We start from the raw sequence: 23,263 nt of genomic DNA on the forward strand, positions 1-23,263 counted from the left end.
ATTTATTTATTTTTAAAATTTCTTCTACTTGCACAGTTTCTTGTCTTTTGCACTCTGGCTGTCCACCTTGGTGCAATCTTTCATTGATTCTATTATGATTATTGGATTTAGTGAATATGTACACAGGACAATTAATCTCAGGGTTGTATATGCTGACATATATTTGCTTTGATAATACATTTACTTTGAACTTTGAGCCTGCTGACAAGGTCTGTGATAGTGGCGATATAAGCCTTTGGGCTGGGAGTTGAGTCTTTGAACGTGGACTAATCTACCAATTCACAGCAGTGGCGTAGAAGCTCATCTGTTTTCTCTGTCCAGAATTGAACTATTTTCTGTTTTGGATCCTCCGATTTTAGCTTCTGCTAGTACACAAGGATAAGGAGCACAATCTCGTGGCGGTGATTTACCAAAGTGTGAGTAGGGGGTGGCTCGGTAGATAATCATTGATAGTCATCTGGCAATGTTCAAGGGTGTTTGGGCTCCTGGTGGAAGAGGAGCCGTAATAGCCAATGGGTTTCCTTACCTATCAATAATGAAGTTGTTTCTCTTTTATTGCTAATTTTGCAACCAGACTGTATGCAGATTGACTGCCTGCCTTTCAGTGGAAATGGCACTTCAAAAGTACTTAATTAGCTTTGAAGTACTTGTTGTCAATGTAAAGTTCACAAGAAGTTCTTTATTCCAAAAATGTGTCAGATTGGTTTGTATTAAAATGTAGCTGCGGGTGAAAAAGCATGTGTCTAATAATGTTCAGTTCTCTATCCAAGTAGTACCTGATGTATAAATGCATCAGCTCTGCAGAGCATTAGGTATTGAGTAGGCACTCAGTGTTAAAAGTGTTTGCGTCACCAAAAAAATGGAGCTCCACTATAGCAGCCAAGCACATTCCTCTATTTCTTTACTGTGTACTTTTGAGTCCTGTTTATCACTGGGTGTGTTTATGAAATGAAAAGTTATGTTGCAGTTTTTAAGGGCGTCTGTACTACTGTGCCTGATACTTGGAATTTTCTGACTGCCACTAGCAACGTTTCCAGCCAGTGACTGCTAAACACATCAGGCTCTTCCATCTCCATCTGTAGGTAGGCCTCAGCTCAGCCCTCTATGCTGAAGTGTTTCGCTCCAGAAAGGTTTGCATATCCTCTATTGTGGGCAGACGGTATTGATCTTTCAATACTTGGTTGATGGTGACCTTAAAATCACCACTGATCTGACAGACAAATACTTCTTGGCTACTGGGACCCCTGATTTTGCCCATGGGCTCCGCTCCACCTTGGAAAGAATTCCTTCAGCCTCACTGGTTACTTAGTCACAGATGGTCTAAGGAATCAGACAGGCTTTGTAACTTGGGGTGTGGCATTTTCATTTAACACTAGTTTACCCTTAATGTGTTTGAGCTTTCCAGTGCCATCCGTGCACACTGCTGTGGCATCATCCAGCACCTTTCTTAATTGGCTTTCAGTTAACTATATTGCAGGGGATGTCGCATGCAAATAGTGGATGGATCTCCAATAAAGTTGTAGTTGTCTCAGTCAATCATGACCTGGCCCTCCTGTTTTTTTAAAACCACATACAAGCCTAGTATAGCTTGTTTGTTGTTATATTTCACTGTTACAAATGTCATTCTATTTTAATTAATTTGCCATTCACTTCAGGTGTAAGCAATATTGCTTGTCTCACACACGTTTTAATTCCATGTCCCATTCCCATTCTGATATGTCTATCCAAGGCCGCCTCTACTGTCAAGATGAAGCCACACTCAGGTTGGAGGAACAATACCTTATATTCCGTTTGGGTAGCCTCCAACCTGATGGCATGAACATTGATTTCTCTAACTTCTATGAATGCCCCACCTTCTCTTCGTACCCCATCCCTTATTTAATTTTTTATTTTTTTTCTCTTTTCCCCCTTTTTTGTTCTCTTTTTTTCTCCCTCTGTCCCTCTCATTATAACTCCTTGCCCATCCTCTGGACTCCCCCCCCTTCCCCTTTCTTTCTCCCTAGGCCACCCGTTCCATGATCCTCTCCCTTCTCCAGCCTCATACCCCTTTTGCCAATCAACTTTCCAGCTCTTGGCTCCATCCCTCCCCCTCCTGTTGTCTCCTATCATTTCGGATCTCCCCTTCCCCCTCCCACTTTCAAATCTCTTACTAGCTCTTCTTTCAGTTAGTCCTGACAAAGGGTCTCAGCCCAAAACGTCGGCTGTACCTCTTCCTATAGATGCTGCATGGCCTGCTGCGTTCACCAGCATTTTTTGTGTGTGTTGTTTGAATTTCCAGCATCTGCAGATTTCCTCATGTTTGCTTGTCTCTTGTTAGTTTTCACATTGTATATCTTAAGGCTACTGAGTCCTGAGTCATTCTCATCATTATCAGATTTATCATGAACAGCATGCAGATTAGTGCTTCTTTTGAAACTGCAATTTAACTTGTTACCTTTTCTTTTCCCTGTGCAACCCATTTATTTTTCTCTGCCTGGCATACTCTTTGTATGTGTCCTACTTTGTTGTATTTCCTGCTGGTTTTGCCTTTAAACCTTCATTGGTCTGGTGTACGTGAGCCTTTGCCACAATGGTAACACAATTTGTTCATTTTCTTCATGCTCAGTTTCATCCCTATCTGCCACTCAGTTGTGTCTCTGGCTGCTGTTCTCCATTAACTGCTCTTTTAAATGTCAGTTGTGTTGGCGCGTGGCCAAGTGGTTAAGGCATTCGTCTAGTGATCTGAAGGTCGCTAGTTCGAGCCTTGGCTGAGGCAGTGTGTTGTGTCCTTGAGCCAGTGCCAAGCTGTATGGGTCCTAATGCCCGTCCCTTGGACGACATCGGTGGTGTGGAGAGGGGAGACTTGCAGCATGGGCAACTGCTGGTCTTCCATACAATCTTGCCCAGGCCTGCTCCCTGGAAACCTTCCAAGGCACAAATCTATGGTCTCATGAGACTAACTGATGCCTATAAATGTCAGTTGTGCTTCAGTTAGGAGCCATTTTTGAATGTTTTCTTGTAAGATTCCACAAGCTAAATGATCTCTCAGTGCATCATTAAGCCCATCACTGAACTGACAATGCTCAGACAATCTCTTCGATTCAGCCACATAAGCTGAAATGGACTCCCTTCCTTTTGATTCCACTTAGGAAACCTAAAGCATTTTGCAGTCAATTCTAAATGTTCCTGCATTACATTCATGATATCAGCAAGCTAATTTTGACTGGTTTGGTTGGAGCAGTTAAACTTCTAAGTAAACTTCATGCTTTTCCAGCCGTTCCACTCAGCAACACTGGATGATGTATACTGAACAAATGGAGTCATATTTTGAAGCAAATGAAATAGCTGACGAAAATCAAGTGCTAGTTATCTTTTGTACAATTGAATGCGTCTATCTTTCCGATGTAGCCTGCTCTTTCTACTTTATAAAATTTATTATTATCACCCAATAGAAGAAGAAAGCCCTTAACTCTGAGTGGAGTCATTGGGATGCCGTCATGACGGCACTTTTTTTTTTAGCAACCTTTCTTATTTTTATGAGGCCGAGTTGCTAGCTCGTTGCTCAACCCTGCACGGATGGAAAGCGTGCAAGGGAGCCAGCTGGATTCAAACTCGGGAGCCTTCACTCCGAAGTCCGGCACTGATGCCATTATGCCATCAGCCGGCAATTGTCACCCAATGTTTACTGTTTATGAACTGTTTATTACATATTTGTTGCTTGTTAATTTCATTCGCCTTCTGCATTTTTAAAAAAACTTGAAACATCTCTTTCTCTCCCCTTCTGAAGAAAAATGTGCTGCAGTTCAACAGGTACAAAGTCGTCTCGGGTTTGTTTTAAAACTTCCTTGTCGCTATTGTTGTATTGTAACTCCAGAAACAAATTACAATAAAAACACAGGAGCCAGGAGACTTGTCTACTATGCTTTGAATTTTTTTTAAGTAAAGTGTTCACATATGATGTGGTTGCATAATGACGTATGCCATCTATATACTCTTACATATAACCGTTAATAAATTCAATTAAACAGTATTTACTCAAACAAATATTTACAATATTACTCAAATATTGCTGAAATATTAAATGCACTAAAGCTATGTCAGCATTTTGCAGCTAAAATGCTTTGTGTTAGGCTATTTATTGCTGCTTATGAAATAACTAGTATTGCAATTTTAATTTTGTGATGAACTTTACAACCAATGACGTGTTCTAAGTTTAAAAAGGTGTGGTATCCAATTGGCGCACAGAAAAATCCTACAAGATGTTGTGTTATTGGTGATGGTTGGAAATGTCAAATGTCACAAGACGGGGCCAGCACCATTTTATTAAGACGTTTTAATTTGCCGTGGGCATATAACTATACCTTGAAAAGGCTCCCACAAAGGAGACTTTCATTTCCCCAACATCAAAGGTTAGCTTAACACAACTGGCTTCTGTCAAATACAATTTTTATCTCCATATTACAATCATGAAGCATATTTAATTTCAGATTTGCACAGGAATTGGAATGAGATCAAATAACTTATCTGTCTATTCATATCTGCATAAACCCTTTCCAGTAGCTGTATTACTACTGGGGAAAAAAAAGCAAACTTTTTTGTGGAATTTTTGATTTTGATAGCCACAGTAAAATGGGCATAGCAGCAAAATTTTATTTCTGACAGAGATTTGTGTCTCAAGTGCAGGTTGACCCAATTTATATTGGTTGCAACTGCCTTGAAAGTGAATGGCTGTCAACTGAGCTGCAAGGTGAGATGTTGCATATTTGGAGATCTTTGGATTCAATGCAGAGTTGCATTTGAGATCTTTGCGCAATCTAATCACATACAGGAGAAAGTCTGCAGATGTCAAGCAGTATTGTGTTGAGAAAGAGTTTCTGCTGCTACAACTTGTTAACTTGTTTGATAAATGTGAATTGTTTCAACCTGATGATGGGGGTGGTTCAGTAAGATCCAGCTGTTATCCACAAGGCAAGTACCCACTAATTCATGATATGAAATGCATAAGCTTTGACTTTTATGCTTTATTTTTTGTGTGCGCAAGTCATCTGCTGCTTGTTCTGAAATTTGCCCATTTGACTGCTGTGAGGGGATGGCCAGTGGATCAATTTAATTCACTAAGACAAAGGTGAAATTCAGAAACTCTGTTGGTATTCTGAATTTCTCAAAATTCCACAGAGGACAAAATGGAATTGGGATTGCAGGTGTGCTGTTTTTTTTTGTGTTTACTTCTGTATCATTGGTATCTTTGACTTAATGGTTAATTTAGTAGCTTTAAGCTAATTCAACGATGTATATTTTTCCTCCTTTTTGGCGTGGAAATCTCTCTTGAGCAACTATTGTATTTCTAGTATAGTCAGCATTGTGACTGGATAAAATTTGCAGCATTAAATGACGTTAGATTTGAAATCTGACCTTCGCAGTGCATAAGTATTATCTTATGGTGTCCAAGGTAATAGAGGCAATAAGACTATAAGCCCATAAGACATTGGAGCAGAATTAGGCCATTCAGCCCATTGAGTCTGCTCCGTCATTCCATCATGGCTACTTTATATTCCCTCTCATCCCCATCCTGCTGCCTTCTCCCTGTAACCTTTGATGCCCTTACTAATTAAGAACCTATCTGCCTCTGTTTTAAGTATAGCCAATGACCGGGCCTCTACAGTCTTCTGTGCAATGAATTCCACAGATTCAACACCCTATGTCGAATGAAATTCCTCCTCTTTGCTGGTTAAAGGGATGTCCTTGTACTCTGAGGCTTAAGAAACTTTTTTGAATTGAGTACGGGGATCAGGAGGAAGACTGAAGCATGCGAACTATACCCGAGAGGGTACAGGGAGAGCATGCAAACTCTGTGTGTACACACTCACCTCGATGCTTCAACCTCCCTCAGCGAAATAGGATCAAATATTGGCTTGCACCCTGTCCCACAGCCTTCTTGCCATGAAGTTTGTGCACGCTGCCTCTGCTTCCTTGAAACCTCTTGGAGATTGCAGGGCGTTGAAGCACCCAAATGATCTCCAAGCTTCTACATTTGCCTCGATGGTTCAATCTCCCTCATCATTTCAATTGGCAAACAATAGGAGCTTTAATTGGCAAAGTGGAGTTGGATATCAGATTGCGCCTGCCCTGTCCCACAGCCTGCCCAATCTGAACAATAATGGCTTGAATCCCCAGGACTGCTGTTTAAGTCAGTGGCAGTTCTGACTTAAAGAGCCATTTTAGCCCCATTCCCAAGCTTACTGACACATTGAATGTTGAATGTCAGATACATTCTACTGAGAGAGTAGAATGTGTCTGACATTGAACAGACAGACTACTTAGCCCAGATTCTGGGAAGTCTGCGAACATTTATCCCGGTTGGACTGGAGCAAGCCTTGATTCATTGTCCCATACATGTCCACTCAGTTATGAAGGTAAAGGTGGTGTGAACTTCTAGTCAGAGGATCCCAGGGAATGTCATTATTTTGTCAACATTCAAATTATATGATGGATATTATGGATCAAGTCAGGTTTTGCATCAGTGATCTATATTGCATGTGCAGGTGTAAACTACTACGTGCAGAAAAATATGACTTGACTGCACTCTCCTACATTATCTAAAACATCCAGCATTTACCCCATATATTCCTATGTGTACAGTATATTCTCTGAATGTACTTCAATTATCTGTGACTTTTAGAAGTTAGAATCTGTTCAGAGTATTAGAAACCAGCCAACTTTGAGTTGTGATTTAATTTTAGTAATAACTATCTTTTAATTCTGAATTGTTTGGCTTCCTTAATTCTTTGTACATTATGTATTTTTTAATTAACTGCATGAAGTTAAATGCATTCTGACCTGGTACAGGAACACTATTGCCTTTGAATGGAAAATCCTACAAAAATTAGTGGATTCGGCCCAGTACCTAATGGGTAAAGCCCTCCAAACCATTGAGCACGCCTATATGAAATGCTTTTGTGAGAAAGCAGCATCTATCATCAAAGAACCTCACTGCCCAGGTCATGCTCTTTTCTTGCTGCTGCCATCAAGTAGAAGGTGTAAGTGCTTCAGGACTTTCACCACCAGGTTCAAGAACAGTTACTACCCCTCAACCATCAGGCACTTGGACAAAAGAGGATAATTACACTCATTTATTGAGATGTTCCCACAACCAATGATCTCACTTTAAGGACTCTTTATCTTGTTATTTCATGCTCTTGTTATTTATTGCGATTTATTTGTTATAGTTGCATTTCAAAAGCTATGCTCTTGCTCTTTACTTGGTCCTGTTTACAGTCACTATTCTGTAGATTTGCTGAGGATGCCTGCAGGAAAAAGAATCTCACTCTGATAATAAATTTTACTTTGAACTTAACTGCTGGATATAATAATTGAAGAACACATTTATATTTGCGAAGCATAACTATTATATTGGATGTTGTTCATATATTTGTGCCTTAAGTCCAAAACCCTTTACCAGATATGTTTTCTCCCTGCCTGCTCTTGTTTACTGAAGTGGAAATGAATATATTCAAGTTAACCCTCTCATTTTTTTTTGTTATGAACTTAATGTTCAAAGGATGTTGATTAATTTTCATCAGAACTTCGCTTTCGAGGGAAAGTATACTGGTGCCAAAAGGTTCATTATTATCCCATTACAAAATAGAGCACCTTCCTTCAGGCTGACTTTTATTTCTGAAAGATCAAGTAGAAACCTGTAGACATCCATTTAAAACAAAATCAAATTCCAATTAGTTATCAGTGAATGGAATTTGTCCAAAAATTGAAGAGATTGAAATTGACTGTTGGTATTCTGAGAAGAAAAGTCAAGTGCTGCTTAATCTCACACAAGTCATCTTCATCCATAGGTGCTAGATGTTTGTGTTTGGTAGTGGGCATTTATCAAGCTTTTTATCTAGATCATGTGCATTTTTCTTTATCTCTGTCACAATTTAAATGGGAAGGTTTTTGTGTGAAGTTAAGATGGTAGTTTCTTTGTAACATCAAGCTTGTATGTCCTCAAATACTCTGTTTCTTCAAAAAAATCAAATTGATAGAATTGGACTAGAGTATTGGTGTTCTACAATGTATACAACCTGCTAACCTTTGTTTTGAAATGTTATGCCAGGGTTTTTGAGTATTTTCAGCAGTAATGGTTTATCAAAATCGTTTCAGCAACTGTAAAGACAATTAAAAAAACGGTTTATATTCAGTGCGACACCCAAAATGCTGGAGCATCTCTGGAAAAGAGTACAGTCGACGTTTCGAGCTGACACCCTGTGGCAGGACTGGAGAAAAATAGATGAGGAGTCGATTTAAAAGCTGGGGGAGGGGAGTGAGAGACACACAAGTTGATAGGTGAAACTGGGAGGAGGAGGGATGAAGTAAAGAGCTGCGAAATCGATTGGTGAAAGAGATACAGGGCTGGAGAAGGGGGAGTCCGATAGGAGAGGACAGAAGGCCATGGAAGAAAGAAAGTGGGAGGAGGAGCCCCAGAGGGACACGGTAGGCAGGCAAAAAGATAAGGTGAGAGAATGGTGAAGGGGCGGGGTGGGGGGGATGAACATCAAGAAATCGATGTTCATGCCATCAGGTTGAAGGCTGCCCAGGTGGAATATAAAATGTTAGGATGGGGATAGGGTTTCTCTTCTCCTCACCAGCCTCTGCGTCCAGCACATAATTCTCCGGAACTTCTGTCATCTCCAATGGGATCCCGTCACCAAGCACATCTTTCCTTCCCCCCCCCCCGCCCGCCACCTTTCTGCTTTCTGCAGGGATCGCTCCCACGCGACTCCCTTGTCCATTCATCCCTCCCCACTGATCCCCCTCCTGGCACTTATCCTTGCAAGTGGAACAAGTGCTACACCTGCCCCTATACCTCCTCTCTCATTACCATTTAGGGCCCCAAAAAGTCCCTCCAGGTGAGGCAACACTTCACCTGTGAATCTGTTGGGCTCATACCCTGTGTCCGGTGCTCCCAATGTGGCCTCCTGTATATTGCTGAGAACCGACAGATACTGGGAGACCGCTTCACTAAGCATTTAACACTCCATCCACCAGAAGAAGCAGGATCTCCCAGTGGCCACTCATTTTAATTCCACTTCCCATTCCGATCTGTCAATCTGTGGCCTCATCTACTGTCACGATGAGGCCACACTCAGGTTGGAGGAGCAACATCTTGTAATCCATCTGGGTAGCCTCCAACCTGATGGCATGAACATTGATTTCTCTAACTTCCAGTAATGCCACCCCTCCCCCATCATTCCCTCTCTCACCTCATCTCCTTGCCTGCCCTCCCCCTTTTCTTTCTGCCATGGCCTTCTGTTCTCTTCTGTCGCACTCCTCCTTCCCCAGCCCTGCATCTCTTTGACCAATCAATTTCCTAGCTCTTTACTTCATCCCTCCCCCTCCCAGTTTCATCTATCACCTTGTGTTTCTCTCTCCCCCCCCCCCGACCTTTTAAATCTACTCCTCATCTTTTTTTCCTCCAGTCCTGCCAAAGGGTTTCAGCCCGAAACATCAACTGTACTCTTTTCCATAGATGCTGCCTGGCCTGTTGAGTTCCTCCAGCATTTTGTGTGTGATAATGGATTTCCAGCATCTGTAGATTTTCTCTTGTTTGTGATTTATATTCAATGTTCATGGTACAAGCCTGATCAATAAATTGGCCAAAAATATCCAGATACTTATAATCGATGGCAAAATAAATTATTTGGGATTGTTAGTTCTAAAAACTTGCAATTTTTCGGTTGTAAATTTTGATGAATTTTCATGTTTCTGATTTTCCAAACTAATATTTAACTAATGCATCATTACAAGATGCGGTTGGTGTACTTAGAAAACCAAAAATAGTTCTTGTATTTTCAGTGCACAACCGAGTTTCCTAATTAGGGGCAAATATTTGGACTGAAAATTCAACTATATCAGTTCCCCTTAAGCCCTGCACTTTTCCTCCCCCCACCCCCATCCTCTGCTTCTCCCTACTTTGTCCAGCATCAACATCCAGATGGGCACTATATTAGGCAGTGTACTGTCTGTATCCCTCTTGGGGACTAAAATTAAGCAGGACTTCTTTTCTAGTGGAGCTAAGAAAAAATCAAGCCCTTGGCTTTCTTGCTTCTGGCAAAATCTACCCAGGAAGCATATTAAATCTACCCAATGGCTAACGTGATCATGGCCTGCATACAGTGGCATGCAAAGGTTTGGGCACCCCGGTCAAAATTTCTGTTACTGTGAATAGCTAAGCGACTAAAAGATGACCTGATTTCCAAAAGGCATAAAGTTAAAGATGACACATTTCTTTAATATTTTAAGCAAGATTACTTTTTTATTTCCATCTTTTACAGTTTCAAAATAACAAAAAGGGAAAAGGGCCCGAAGCAAAAGTTTGGGCACCCTGCATGGTCAGTACTTAGTAACACCCCCTTTGGCAAGTATCACAGCTTGTAAACGCTTTCTGCAGTCAGCTAAGGGTCTTTCCATTCTTGTTTGGGGGATTTTTGCCCATTCTTCCTTGCAAAAGGCTTCCAATTCTGTGAGATTCTTGGGCCGTCTTGCATGCACGGCTCCTTTGAGGTCTATCCACCGATTTTCAATGATGTTTAGGTCGGGGGACTGTGAGGGCCGTGGCAAAACCTTCAGCTGTGCCTCTTGAGGTAGTCCATTGTGGATTTTGAGGTGTGTTTAGGATCATTGTCCTGTTGTAAAAGCCATCCTCTTTTCATCTTCAGCTTTTTAACAGATGGTGTGATGTTTGTTTCCAGAATTTGCTGGTATTTAATTGAATTCATTCTTCCCTCTACCAGTGAAATGTTCCCTATGCCACTGGCTGCAACACCAGCCCCATGCTTAACAGTTGGGGAGGTGTTCTTTTCATGAAATTCTACACCCTTTTTTCTCCAAACATACTTTTGTTCACTGCGGCCAAAAAGTTCTATTTTAACTTCATCAGTACACAGGACTTGTTTCCAAAATGTGTCAGGCTTGTTTAGATCTTCCTTTGCAAACTTCTGATGCTGAATTTTGTGGTGAGGACGCAGGAAAGGTGTTCTTCTGATGACTGTTCCATGAAGGTCATATTTGTACGGGTGTCACTGCACAGTAGAACAATACACTATCACTCCAGAGTCTGCTAAATCTTCCTGAAGGTCTTTTGCAGTCAGTTGGGGGTTTTGATTTGCCTTTCTAGCAATCCTACGAGCAGTTCTCTCGGAAAGTTTTCTTGGTCTTCCAGACCTCAACTTGACCTCCACCGTTCCTGTTAACTGCCATTTCTTAACTACATTATGAACTGAGGAAACAGCTACCTGAAAACGCTTTGCTATCTTCTTATAGCCTTCTCCTGCTTTGTGGGCATCATTTATTTGAATTTTCAGAGTGCTTGGCAGCTGCTTAGAGGAGCCCATAGCTGGAACAAGGTTTGAGGAGTCAGGGTATTTAGAAAGCTTTGAAATTTGTATCACCTGGCCTTTCCTAACGATGACTGTGAACAAGCCATAGCCCTAACAAGCTAATTAAGGTCTGAGACCTTGGTAAAAGTTATCTGAGAGCTCAAATCTCTTGGGGTGCCCAAACTTTTGCATGGTGCTCCTTTCCTTTTTTCCCACTCTAAAATTGTACAAAACAAAAATAATACACTACTCTTGCTAAAAATGTTGAAAAGAATGTTTCGCCTTTAACTTTATAACTTTTGGAGATCAGTTCATCTTCTACTCACTTAACTATTAACAGTAACTGAAATTTTGACCGGGGTGCCCAAACTTTTGCATGCCACTGTATGTGTTAAAAAAGTTTTGCCAGTATTAGGACATGCAAGCTCATAGTTTGGCAGATCTCCATCTAGTCATCCTCCCTTTTTATTATGGTAATGTTTGAGATTCTGTCCTTTGTTGCCCTTCTGGTCTAATGTCCATGTTTTCATCCATGGTGGTTTGATGTGAGAAACCATACTTACTGCTCAGGAGTATACAAGTCCATTGAAGTGTCACCTGGATCAAATTTATCTCCACTCGGGTATTTTAATGCTTGGAAACCTTCTGTGTTTCATGTATTGTACTGACGTACTTAGAAGAAGCATGATCAGCAATAAATTTTGTTTGTTTAGCTCCCAATATGTGCTTTAACAGGAAAGCCTCTGCAACTTCTAATGCCTTTATGTGTGGTATGAAAACTTGTATTTGTGATGTATAATTATTTAATTTTCATTTCAAATGTTTTGCAATGAATGTGAAAACATGCACTCATCAATAATTTGAAAATATTCAGAAGTGTGAAAAATTCAAGAGTTGGTAGTTGTAGATGAAGTTATATTTATTTCTATGATAATCGAATGTACTTAAAAGAATATATTTAAGGCGATCAGTTTGTTGAAGATATTATTGGTTAGGAAGAAGTTTCAGGAGTAACAGATGACCCATCTCCAGTCTGTAAATATTTTATGGCAGTGATGCTCAGTTGTGACAAGGGATGTCTGATAAGTCAGTTGCACTCACTGGGCATCCTGTTGAAAAATCACAAACATGGTAGCATAGTGGTTAGCACAATGCTTTACAGTACAGGAAACCGGGGTTCATTTCCACCACCCCTCCCCCCACTCTCAGTAAGGAGTTTGTACATTCTGCCCATGACCACATTGGTTTCCTCCAGGTGCTCCGGTTTCCTCCCACAGTCCAAAGATGTACTGGTTGGTAGGTTAATTGGTCGTTGTAAATTGCCCCGTGATTAGCTAGGGTTAAGTTGAGGGATTGCTGGGCGACAAGGCTCGAAGGGCCGGAAGGGCCAATTCCACGCTGTATCTCAGTACGTAGGTAGATAGATGAACCAATAAACGAACATCACAAGGCAGGGATAAAGGATTGTCCCTGTTTTTTCCCCATACATCTCATTGGGCAATATCTCCACAATTATTGGGAAAACTGGTTAACATTTATTGCTAACTTTACTGTTGAAATCTCATACTTAGTTTATCTGATGCAGTGTGGAATTGATAATTTACAATATTATTTGAGATTTTTTGCCTTTGTGAGTATTTGTATGCATGCTAATAAAACATAGGCTATGCTAGTGCTGAAGTTACATAACTGGAGTTAAACTTGCATTAATTTCTGTCATTTCTGAGTTGCTCAGTGAACAATTTGGCGATCATGTATTTGACATGCATTTCTTTTTCCTTTCAGATTGCATGAGTGACTGGACTTGATGCATGCTGATTGCATGACTAATGTCTTTGTGGATTTATGAATAAGCAGATGCAGATATGGCTCACACTGTGATTAATGGGAGTGTTCCAGGTAATCAACTGTATTATTACAATGAAGTCTTCTATATATTTCTATGAAAATTAAAATATAATACGACGTTTCATAAAGATCCAATAAATCTTTGTCTCAACAAATTATAAAAGATCTTACAATAGCATCCTATCTACCTGTTCTGCCAACTATATAATAGACATTAAACCATGAAAATGATTTTATCAAGTTAATAACCTAAAGCATTTAATGCAGTATTAAGATTGCTCTCTGTAATTGAAAGATATTTATTTTGCATAGCCATGCACCTAATACTGCAGCTTTATTGTATTGCTTAATGGAAAGTGCTTAAAGAGTTTCGCATTGAGGTTAGAAAGCACCAACTGAACTATGGTGAATGCTGTAGAAAGCTTAATACAAGAAAACCAGAGTTGTAAAAGTCTATATTAAATTGATACTTTTAAAATTCCTTATTGTCACAGTTTAACTTTAACAATTTCCATAACATTCTGCTTTTGGACTTACTTACTGTCATGTTTTTCTACCTTTGCTCTTCAAGGTTTAACAAAATATTTCATATTTTAAAATTTTTTTTGGCCAATGGAAGAAGACAGTTCATACTCCACTGAATGACTGGTTTGATTTAATCTTTGCAGTCTTTGGAATTAATGTAGCAAGACTTTGAGGTGGCCTTTCACGTGTCTTTATGCAATTTCATTTGCCTACCCTTTTTGCAATATCGGAACTATAACTAGATATTCAACTGCTATGCTTGAACTGTGTGGATTTTTAATCTTAAAAGCAAATGTCATCCAAGTGCATTCCCTGTCGTATGATCACAATCTCAAGGCATATTCTGTTACCTCAGTATTATTCTCTAAAAACTACCACAATAGATGATGTCACTGACTTTATTGGCAGAGTCAGTTCCAGCTTTTGTATCGTTGAGCAGAGACTCTAGGATGATGAAATGATTATTTGTTAAAGAAAAGCCATGCCATTCCAAGCTATGTTATTGGGACTCTGCTGTAGTTTTGCTATCTTTATTGAGATCTGAAAAGTAGTCTGAATAAATTTTACTTAAATATTGCTGCTGCTTCAAAGATGTCTGTAGGATTGAGTGTAAAAAAAGATTGGATAACTGTGAACATATTTAGCCAATTAACAGATGTTTTTGAGCTTTCTATTTTATTGAATCCCATATGTGAAACATTTTTAAAATGTTAATGGTGAGTGGGGGAGAGGAAATATTTTTGCCTTCCTACCATTGTTTCACTTAGCAATAAAAGAATTTTTAAATTTGGTTACTTGCATATGATTTTGACTTTCCAGTTGGATTGCCCTTTAAACTTTATGTAAAATTGACTTCTATTTTTGTTCATCTCTGAGAATATTGGTTAGAATAGAATGTTTCTTATAAGCAGTTAATGGTGATGATGTAGTTTACAGCGTTAAGTGTGACCAATAAGTACAGACATATGAGATCATTTAAACATATTTATATCATCCAAGAAACTAATTAAGAAATATTGGCAGCATAGTGAAGTTTGTCAATAAAATGTGGAATGAAAAACTGGGGCAGTGATGTATAGACATTGATTCAGAAAATTTCATCTGAAGTGACTTGGTTTTAAAATATCAAGGTGATCCCTGTGTAATTGGGCTCTGTTCTTCCACTCACTGAATATTGGGTGTGGTTGTGGAATATTATTTTAAAATTTACATGAGAAAATCTGAATTGGTTGCTTTTATTATTGCACAGTTGTGATGTCAAGAAGATCAGGTATCTTGAGGAATATGCCAAATTTGGTTCTCAAACTGAGCATGTAGAATTTTGATAGATTTGGTTTCATTGTACAGATCAAGGAATTCTGAAATGTGCTTTTACTTTTTTCAGTCTTTGTCCATTTGGTACTTTTGCATATCTTCTTCAGTGAGTGTTGATTTAAAAAAAACATTGTGGATCTTTGTTCCAAAGAAGGTCACCCTAAAAAAATTAAAGGAATAATTGTGTTACATTTTGAGGGAATAAGGTTATTTGATTAAGAGTTGAATATCCAGTGCTCTTAAGTACTTTGAAATAATGGTTATAGTTGCATAAAAGCATACTCTTTTCATTTCTTTAAAAATTGTTGTGTGATTTGATACCAAGCTTATTGTGGTAAATTGCATTTGAAATGGAGGAGGTGCCTGTTTCTGAATTAGTTCAGAGGCATGGTTTCTGATTTTCAACAGGATTAATGAAATACTAGACGTGAGATTCTGCAGATGCTGGAAATCTTGAGCAACACGTAAAATGCTAGAGGAACTGAGCAAATCAGGCAGCATCGATGGAAAGAAATAAACAGCGTTTTGAGCTCATACCTTTCATCAGGACTGGAAAGGAAGTAGAGTTAGAAGATTGGAGGAGTACAAGCTGGCAGGCATCATTTGTATCCAAAACTCCTGGTCTGGTCTCCTGCGTCAATCAGACCCAACGCACGTTGGGGGACTGGTTCCCCCTCGCTTTCTCTACCGCAAAAGCCAGGGTCTCCCAGCCACGTATCTGTCCACAGCCTTCTCTAGGCCAAACACAGGTCGGGGGAGCAACACCCCATCATCCATCTGGCAATTCACCAACCTGTTGGTGCGAACATAGATTTCTCTAATTTCTGGGACTATTCCACTCTTTTTACTACCCCACCCCATTTTTTTTGGTTCCCCCCCCATTCTGATGGCCCCTCACCACTTCTCCTCCCCATCCTCATGACCTGCCCATCACCACACACTAGTTCCCCACTTCCTGCCCTTACTCCACTGTCCTCTACTGTCAGATATTTTCTTCCTTAGTCCTATATACCTTCTGCACCCGTCACCTCCCAGCTTCTAACTCCATCACTCCTCTCCCACCCACCTTCCCCCTCACCTGGTCTCTGCTTTAGAACATAGAACATAGAATAGTACAGCACAGTACAGGCCCTTCGGCCCACAATGTTGTGCCGACCCTCAAACCCTGCCTCCCATATAAGCCCCCACCTTAAATTCCTCCATATACCTGTCTAGTAGTCTCTTAAACTTCACTCGTGTATCTGCCTCCACCACTGACTCAGGCAGTGCATTCCACGCACCAACCACTCTCTGAATAAAAAAACCTTCCTCTAATATCCCCCTTGAACTTCCCATCCCTTACCTTAAAGCCATGTCCTCTTGCATTGAGCAGTGGTGCCCTGGGGAAGAGGCACTGGCTATCCACTCTATCTATTCCTCTTATTATCTTGTACACCTCTATCATGTCTCCTCTGATCCTCTTTCTCTCCAAAGAGTAAAGCCCTAGCTCCCTTGATCTCTGACGAATCCCTTAATTCGTCTGCCAGCTTGCACTTCTCCGCCCCATCCCCACCTTGTTACAGCTTCATCCCCCTTCCTTTCCAATCCTGATGAAGGGTCTCAGCCCAAAACATCAGCTGTTTATTCCCCCTCCATAGATGCTGCCTGACTTGTTGAGCTCCCCCAGCATTTTGTGTATCTTGTTTAATGAAATTCTACATGTAGTAACAAGGACTTTGCACACTGAAAACAAGACTTTAGGTGGAACAGTGTTGGTAGAACCTCTGCCTCACAGACCTGGGTCCAATCCTGACCTTGGATAGAGACTACTGTTGTGACTGTGAATGAAGTCACTGGAGAGACACTGAAGCTCCAGCAAAACAAACAGGCATCATATTGGAGACGCTCTTGGAAGAGGCTCCTTGACCCAACATTACATCACATATTTATATGCTGAAGGTCAAAAATGATAGCAGGACAATTCTATAGTTGAAGTATATCCACAATACTTCCTTTGTTTACATATAATTTTCAAACACGAAGATCTTCACACCAGCATTCCAGACAACCAAAATGAACGTTGATCACCGCTGTCTCTAAACTGCATCATGCATATGCAGACATTTCTGGTCAATGGAGTGTTTCCTGGTTTGCAATCAACCCCAGTCTGCAACTCCAGGAAGACCATTCTGAGCAGCATTTTAAATTCAATCTGCAATCCACATTCAGATCCGAAGTAACACACACAGAATGCTGGAGGAACTTAGCAGGCCAGGCAGCATCTATGGAAAGGAGTAAACAGTCAACATTTTGGGCTGAGACCCTTCTTCTTGTGTCTATGATTCAGATCTGAAGACAGGTTGCAGCTGAAATTAATATTTGCTATATTCCATAACTCCAGAAAATGCCTTAACGCTCCCCTTATTCTGGTTTTTCACCCTTCCTTTCTTGCCTTGTTGAAGAGTCTCAGCCCAAAACACTGACTGTTTATTCTCCTCCATGGATGCTGCCTGATTTGTTGAGTTCCTCCAGCATTTTGGGTATCTTATTTAATGGAATTCTCTATGTAGTAACACGGTTTTTGTGCACTGAAAGCCATACTTGAGGTGGAACAGCGTCGCAGCTAGTAGAGCCTCTGCCTCAAGACCTGGGTTCAATCCTGGCCTTGGATGGAGGCTGCACAATCTCCCTATGACCATGTGGGTTTCCTGTAGGTGCTGGGATTGGAGTAGGGTTATTATTATCAGATGCGCTGAGGTGTAGTGAAAAAGTTGTCTTACGTACTGTTGAGACAGATCAAATCATTAAACAGTGCATTCAAGTGGAACAAGGTTAAAAGAAATATAGGGCAGAATAAACTTTCTCAGCTACAGAGAAAGTGCAGAGTGTGTAAACAGTAAGAGTAAGATAATAACAGTAGATTGTGAGGTGTAAGAATCTATTTTTTCTACAACTGACACATGCTTTTTCAGGCTTTTGTGTCTTCTGTCCAATGGAAGAGAGGAGAAGAGAGAATGTCCCGGCCAGGTGGGGTCTTTGATTATGCTTCATTCAGGCAGGGGGAAGTATAGACAGTTTATGGAGGGGAGGTTGGTTTCCATAATGTACTGAGCTGTGTCCACATCTCTCTGCTGCAGTCTCATGCAGATCAATTGCGATACTAGCCCTGATGCATCAAGATATGATCCTTTCTATGGTGCATTGATTAAAAGTCAGTAAAGGTCAATGGGCACATGCCCAATTTCTGTAGCCTCCTGGGGAACTCGAGGCCCTGGTGATTTTCCTTGGTGGTGGTGTCTATTTGGTTGGACCAAGACAGGCCACTGGAAATGTTCACTCTCAGGAACCTGAAACTCTGAACCTCAACACCATCGATACAGATGAGCATGTGCATCAATTTCTCCCCCTCCACCCACTTAGACTGTAAGACGTAGGAGCAGAATTAGGCCATTTGGCCCATTGAGTCTGCTCCACCATTCAATCATGGCTGATCCTTTTTTCCCTCCTCCTTAACCCCATTTCCCAGCCTTCTTCCTGTAACCTTTGATGCCATGTCCAATCTAGAACCTATCAATCTCTGCCTTAAATACACCCAATGACCTGGCCTCCACAGTTGCATGTGGCAAATTCTCCGCTGGCTAAAGAAATTTCTCCACATCTCTGTTTTGAATGGACTCCCCTTTATCCTGAGTCTATGCCCCCTTGTCCTAGACTTTCTCACCATGGGAAACATCCTTTCCACATCTACTCTGTCTAGTCCTTTCAACATTTGAAAGGTTTCAATGAGGTCCCCCCCTCATCCTTCTAAATTCCAGTGAGTGCAGACCCAGAGCCATCCAACATTCCTCGTATGATAACCCTTTCATTCCCAGAATCATCCTTGTGAACCACCTCTGGACCCTCACCAATGCCAGCACGTATCTTCTAAAATGGGGAGACCAAAACTGTACACAATACTCAGTGTGAAGCCTCACCAGTGCCTTATTAAGCCTCAGCATCATAACCGTGCACTTGTATTCTAGACCTCTTGAAATTAATGTTAACATTGCATTTGCCTTCCTCACCACCGACTCAACCTGCAAGTTAACCTGTAGGGTGTTCTGCACAAGGTGTCCCAGGACTCTTTGCATCTCAGATTTTTGGATTTTCTCCCCGTTTAGAAAATAGTTCGCACATTTATTTCTATTACCAAAGTGCATGACCATGCATTTTCTAACATCATATTTCATTTGCTACGTTCTTGCACGTTCTCCTAATCTAAGTCCTTCTGCATCCTACCTGTTTCCTCAACTCTACCTGCCTCTCCACCAATCTTCGTATCATCTACAAACTTGGCAACAAAGCCATCTATGCCATCATCTAAATCATTTACATAAAACATTTTAAAAAAGTGGTCCAATACCAGCCCCTGCGGTACACTACTAGTCACTGGCAGCCAACCTGACAAGGATCCTTTTATTCTCACTCGCTGCCTTCTTCCAATTAGCCAATGCTCTAACCATGCCAGTAACCTTCATATAATACCATGGGCTGTTAACTTGGTACACAGCCTCATGTTTAGCACATTCTCAAAGGCCTTCTGAAAGCCCAGATATACAACATCCACTGCATTCCCTTTATCTAAGCTACTTGTACTCTCATCAAAGAATCCCAACAGATTCATCAGACAGAATTTTCCCTGAAGGAAACCATGCTTACTAAAGTCAGTGACCAACTCTTTTGTTTTACTGACTTTGAGGGAAAGATTGTTGTCTGGACACCATATTACTAAGCTCTTTATATCCTTCCTGTACTCCGGTTTATCATTATTTGAAGTACAGCCCACTATGTTTAGACCATCTGCAAACGAGAGTTAGAGCAGAATCTGGTCACACAGTGGGGAGTGTACAGGGAGGTGCTGAGGGTACAATTTTGTGAAGTACCAGTGTTTAGACTACTAATGGAGATGTTGCTGCCTGTCCTTACTAATTGCATCCTTTCGGTCATTTACTCCCTCATCCCAAAGATTTGCTTAGCCAATGTGAGTTGTTCTTGGTGTATAGGTCAGTGGAAGAGCCTATAGGTAGTTGGCATGAACGTAGGGATAATGCAAAGTAATTTTGTAGTGATTTCTTGTACCATCTATGTAACCTTAGTTACGTGAGTTCATGCACTGAAGTTCTGTGCTTTTGAGACTTCTCGTCATTTTTTGCCCTCCACAAGACTTGCTCGTCACATGTGACATGCACCAGATCCACTTCTCCTTCTGTGTCTGCTGCTGTGATTTGGCCTCCTGCACCAATGCCTTGCTTTTTACCTTTGTGTGCAAAACCTGTCGTGACTTGGTCTCTTTGCATCTTCACAGCTTTCCTGAGCGAGCAGTTTGCCCCTCCAGCTGTAGGTGCTTCTGCATCCAAACTTGCTTTGCCATGGCTTAGTCAGTTGTACCTATAAGCATCCAGCACTGTAAAATCCAGAATGCTTTCTACGAAGCACTTTAGCCTCTCTACTTAAGATATCCCTTCAAGTCACCCTTGAAATATTTGGTCATCACCCATCTTTTGCTGGCTCATGCAGATTGCATTAATCAGTGATTTTATTTCAATAAGATTGGAACAATTCACTGCTCTGTCTATGTGAGCTATATCTTTGGGGATTGAAAAAGGCATCTTTCAGGGCTCTAAATCTGAATTTCGAAAGTTCAAAGTACATTTATTATTGAAGTATCTATACTATATACAACCTTGAGATTTGGCTGCCTGTAAGGAGACACAAAACAAAGAAACCCAATAGAAGTAATTTTTTTAAAAACTGTCAATCACCCAAAGTCCAAAAATACCCACAAGAACAAATCATGCAAAGGAAGCAATTAACATTCAGAACTAAAGTTCACAAAACTGCATTCACAACCACAAAGCCAATTATCACTGCAGCCGGTCCAGGAGTCCATCAGTTGTAGGCCACAGCCTCAGTTCAGCGCAGACGAGTAAATTTTGCCAAGCAGCGAGCTGAACATTGGCCCATCCCTTGCCTCTAACTCCAACACCCAGACCTTTTCAATCTGGCCCAGTGCTTAACGCGGCTAAACATCGAGTTGTTTCTCGCTCTCACACCTGGACGCCACCATCTTGATTCATTCCATACCCAACCTTTTCAATCTCGTTCTTAGACCAGGCCTTGCCATTTCAATACGCTCTCAGGCCTGGGCCCCACTGTATCGATCAGTCCGTACCCAACCTTTTCAATCTCGCTGCTAGACCAGGCCCTGCCATTTCAATACGCTCTCAGGCCTGGGCCCCACTGTATCGATCAGTCCGTACCCAACCTTTTCAATCTCGCTGCTAGACCAGGCCCTGCCATTTCAATACGCTCTCAGGCCTGGGCCCCACTGTATTGATCAGTCCGTACCCAACCTTTTCAATCTCGCTGCTAGACCAGGCCCTGCCATTTCAATACGCTCTCAGGCCTGGGCCCCACTGTATTGATCAGTCCGTACCCAACCTTTTCAATCTGGCCCAGTGCTTAAGTCGGCCAAACCTCGACTCATCCCTTGCCCTTGGGGCCTGGGCCCTGCCGCCTCAATTCGACCTGCACGCACTGTGCCACAACATCTTTGAGACTTTAGTTCACACCACGAAAATGCCAGGTCGTACAGGTGGTTCAAAAACTCATCTCTGAAAGGGATGTTACAGGCTGTTGATTGCAGAGATCATTGTCCAGAAAAAGTGTGATTGGTAGAGTCGTTAGTAGTTTTGTTAGCTGCCAGTAAGGCATCGCTATGTTTCACCAGTGCCATCTTAAACTGGAAACCCCTCCACCAGCTCCCAATCCCACTATTTGAATCATCCATTGAAAGCATTTCTGTAACTAAAATTAATTTCTGATTCCTTAATTCTATGGTGCTTTAAGAAAATAATTAGAGTGCAGCTGTTCAAGCCCTATGGCACTTTCTTATTTTGCAAGTAACCATTCAGTGCTGTCATGCTGAAAACAGAAAAAAATTAATTTCCTATATTGCACCATCAATCAGCAGCTTTTGTCTAATATTTAACTGCTGGTGCACAAAGCATGAACCAGTTATCAATAAAACCCACGCAATAATTAAACATTGCTTTATTGGCTGTATGATCTGTTTTTATCCTTTAAACTGTACAGTAGAACCTTCAAAGTAACACACAATCTCCGGGTGATTTACACAGCACTCACTGGTGGTAAGAATAGCAGTGGAATTAAGCTCTTTGGTTTGGCAGCCTCTACAGAATTTAGAAGGAAATTCCAAAAGAACCCAGCGAGCTGGCCCTAGTAATGCTGGTAGCTTGTTGCTGATGTGTCAAGAGTATGTGGGCCAGTCTCTCCACACTGCACTAAATAAAGGATTAACTTTTTCCACTGTGAGAGGAAGACCATCATTACTATGGTAAGTAGACTAGTTATGTCTTTATTTTATATTTATTCCAACATCCATACAGAGAAACCAGATTTAATAAATATTTGTATAACATCACTTTGATACTTTTACAGTGAAACTCTCAGTGCAGGGAATTAGTTTAAATTATAGTACATAGTTCCGAGTTACTGAGGTTTTTCTGGAATTGTGCTGAATATATAATTAGGTCCCAAAATTCTAACATTCACATTCAAAATGGTCTTTATCAGAATCATTTTGCAGTGGTATTTTGGGAAGGTTGCAGTGCTCAGGACCAAAGTAGGAACAAACTATTTTGAAAAATACTACAGAACATTTTAAAATCCAAAAACCACAATCATTCTGGCAAGAATTTTTGACAAATTTCTTCAAGACTTCTCAGTAGAATTCCCTTCGGACTCACTGTTTTGTGGGTCTATAAATGTGACAGTTTTTGAGACGGTTACTGAGGCAGAAGGTCTAGACCTGCCTGCAAACAAAGATAACAGCACTACTAAAATACCCCAAACTTGGTCTAAACTACCTGGAGTTGTTAGTAATACTTGTACTCAAAGCCTTAGAAACTTTGTGTTATTTTTCACTACTGATTCTCGAACTGCCAAGCTATTGGAATTATTATTTTAATTCAATTTAAATTAATGAATATTTAAAGTTTGGGTTTCCCTCTTTGTTTGTTGATCATCTGCTAGTGAAAAACTCGCATCTAACCTGATGTAAACCTTTGCATTAAGTTAACTTTGTCGAGAGTGGCCAGTTGACCCAAGTCCTCACGACCTCCTTGTCCCTGCTATTGAAGTTATCATCAGTGCAGAAGTGTGCTGAGTTAAATGTCTCAAACTCTGAT

At 40.8% G+C, this 23,263-nt stretch overlaps 1 protein-coding gene across 6 annotated transcripts in view; it reads left to right on the forward strand.

Annotated features, from left to right (window-relative positions):
* kank1a (KN motif and ankyrin repeat domains 1a) overlaps nt 1-23,263 on the forward strand; it is a 274,650-nt gene that overhangs the window by 194,558 nt on the left and 56,829 nt on the right. For 5 of the 6 annotated variants that reach the window (XM_063068970.1, XM_063068969.1, XM_063068968.1 and 2 more), the window contains one exon: nt 13,134-13,247. In XM_063068970.1, coding sequence (XP_062925040.1) covers nt 13,214-13,247 — 34 coding nt within the window. In that variant the 5' untranslated portion in view covers nt 13,134-13,213. Of the gene's footprint in view, nt 1-230; nt 417-13,133; nt 13,248-23,263 lie in introns of those variants that run through there. The other variant, XM_063068966.1, reaches the window with a different exon arrangement.

Source organism: Mobula hypostoma, chromosome 16 (assembly GCF_963921235.1).
Source record: "Mobula hypostoma chromosome 16, sMobHyp1.1, whole genome shotgun sequence".
Lineage (NCBI taxonomy): Eukaryota > Metazoa > Chordata > Chondrichthyes > Myliobatiformes > Myliobatidae > Mobula > Mobula hypostoma.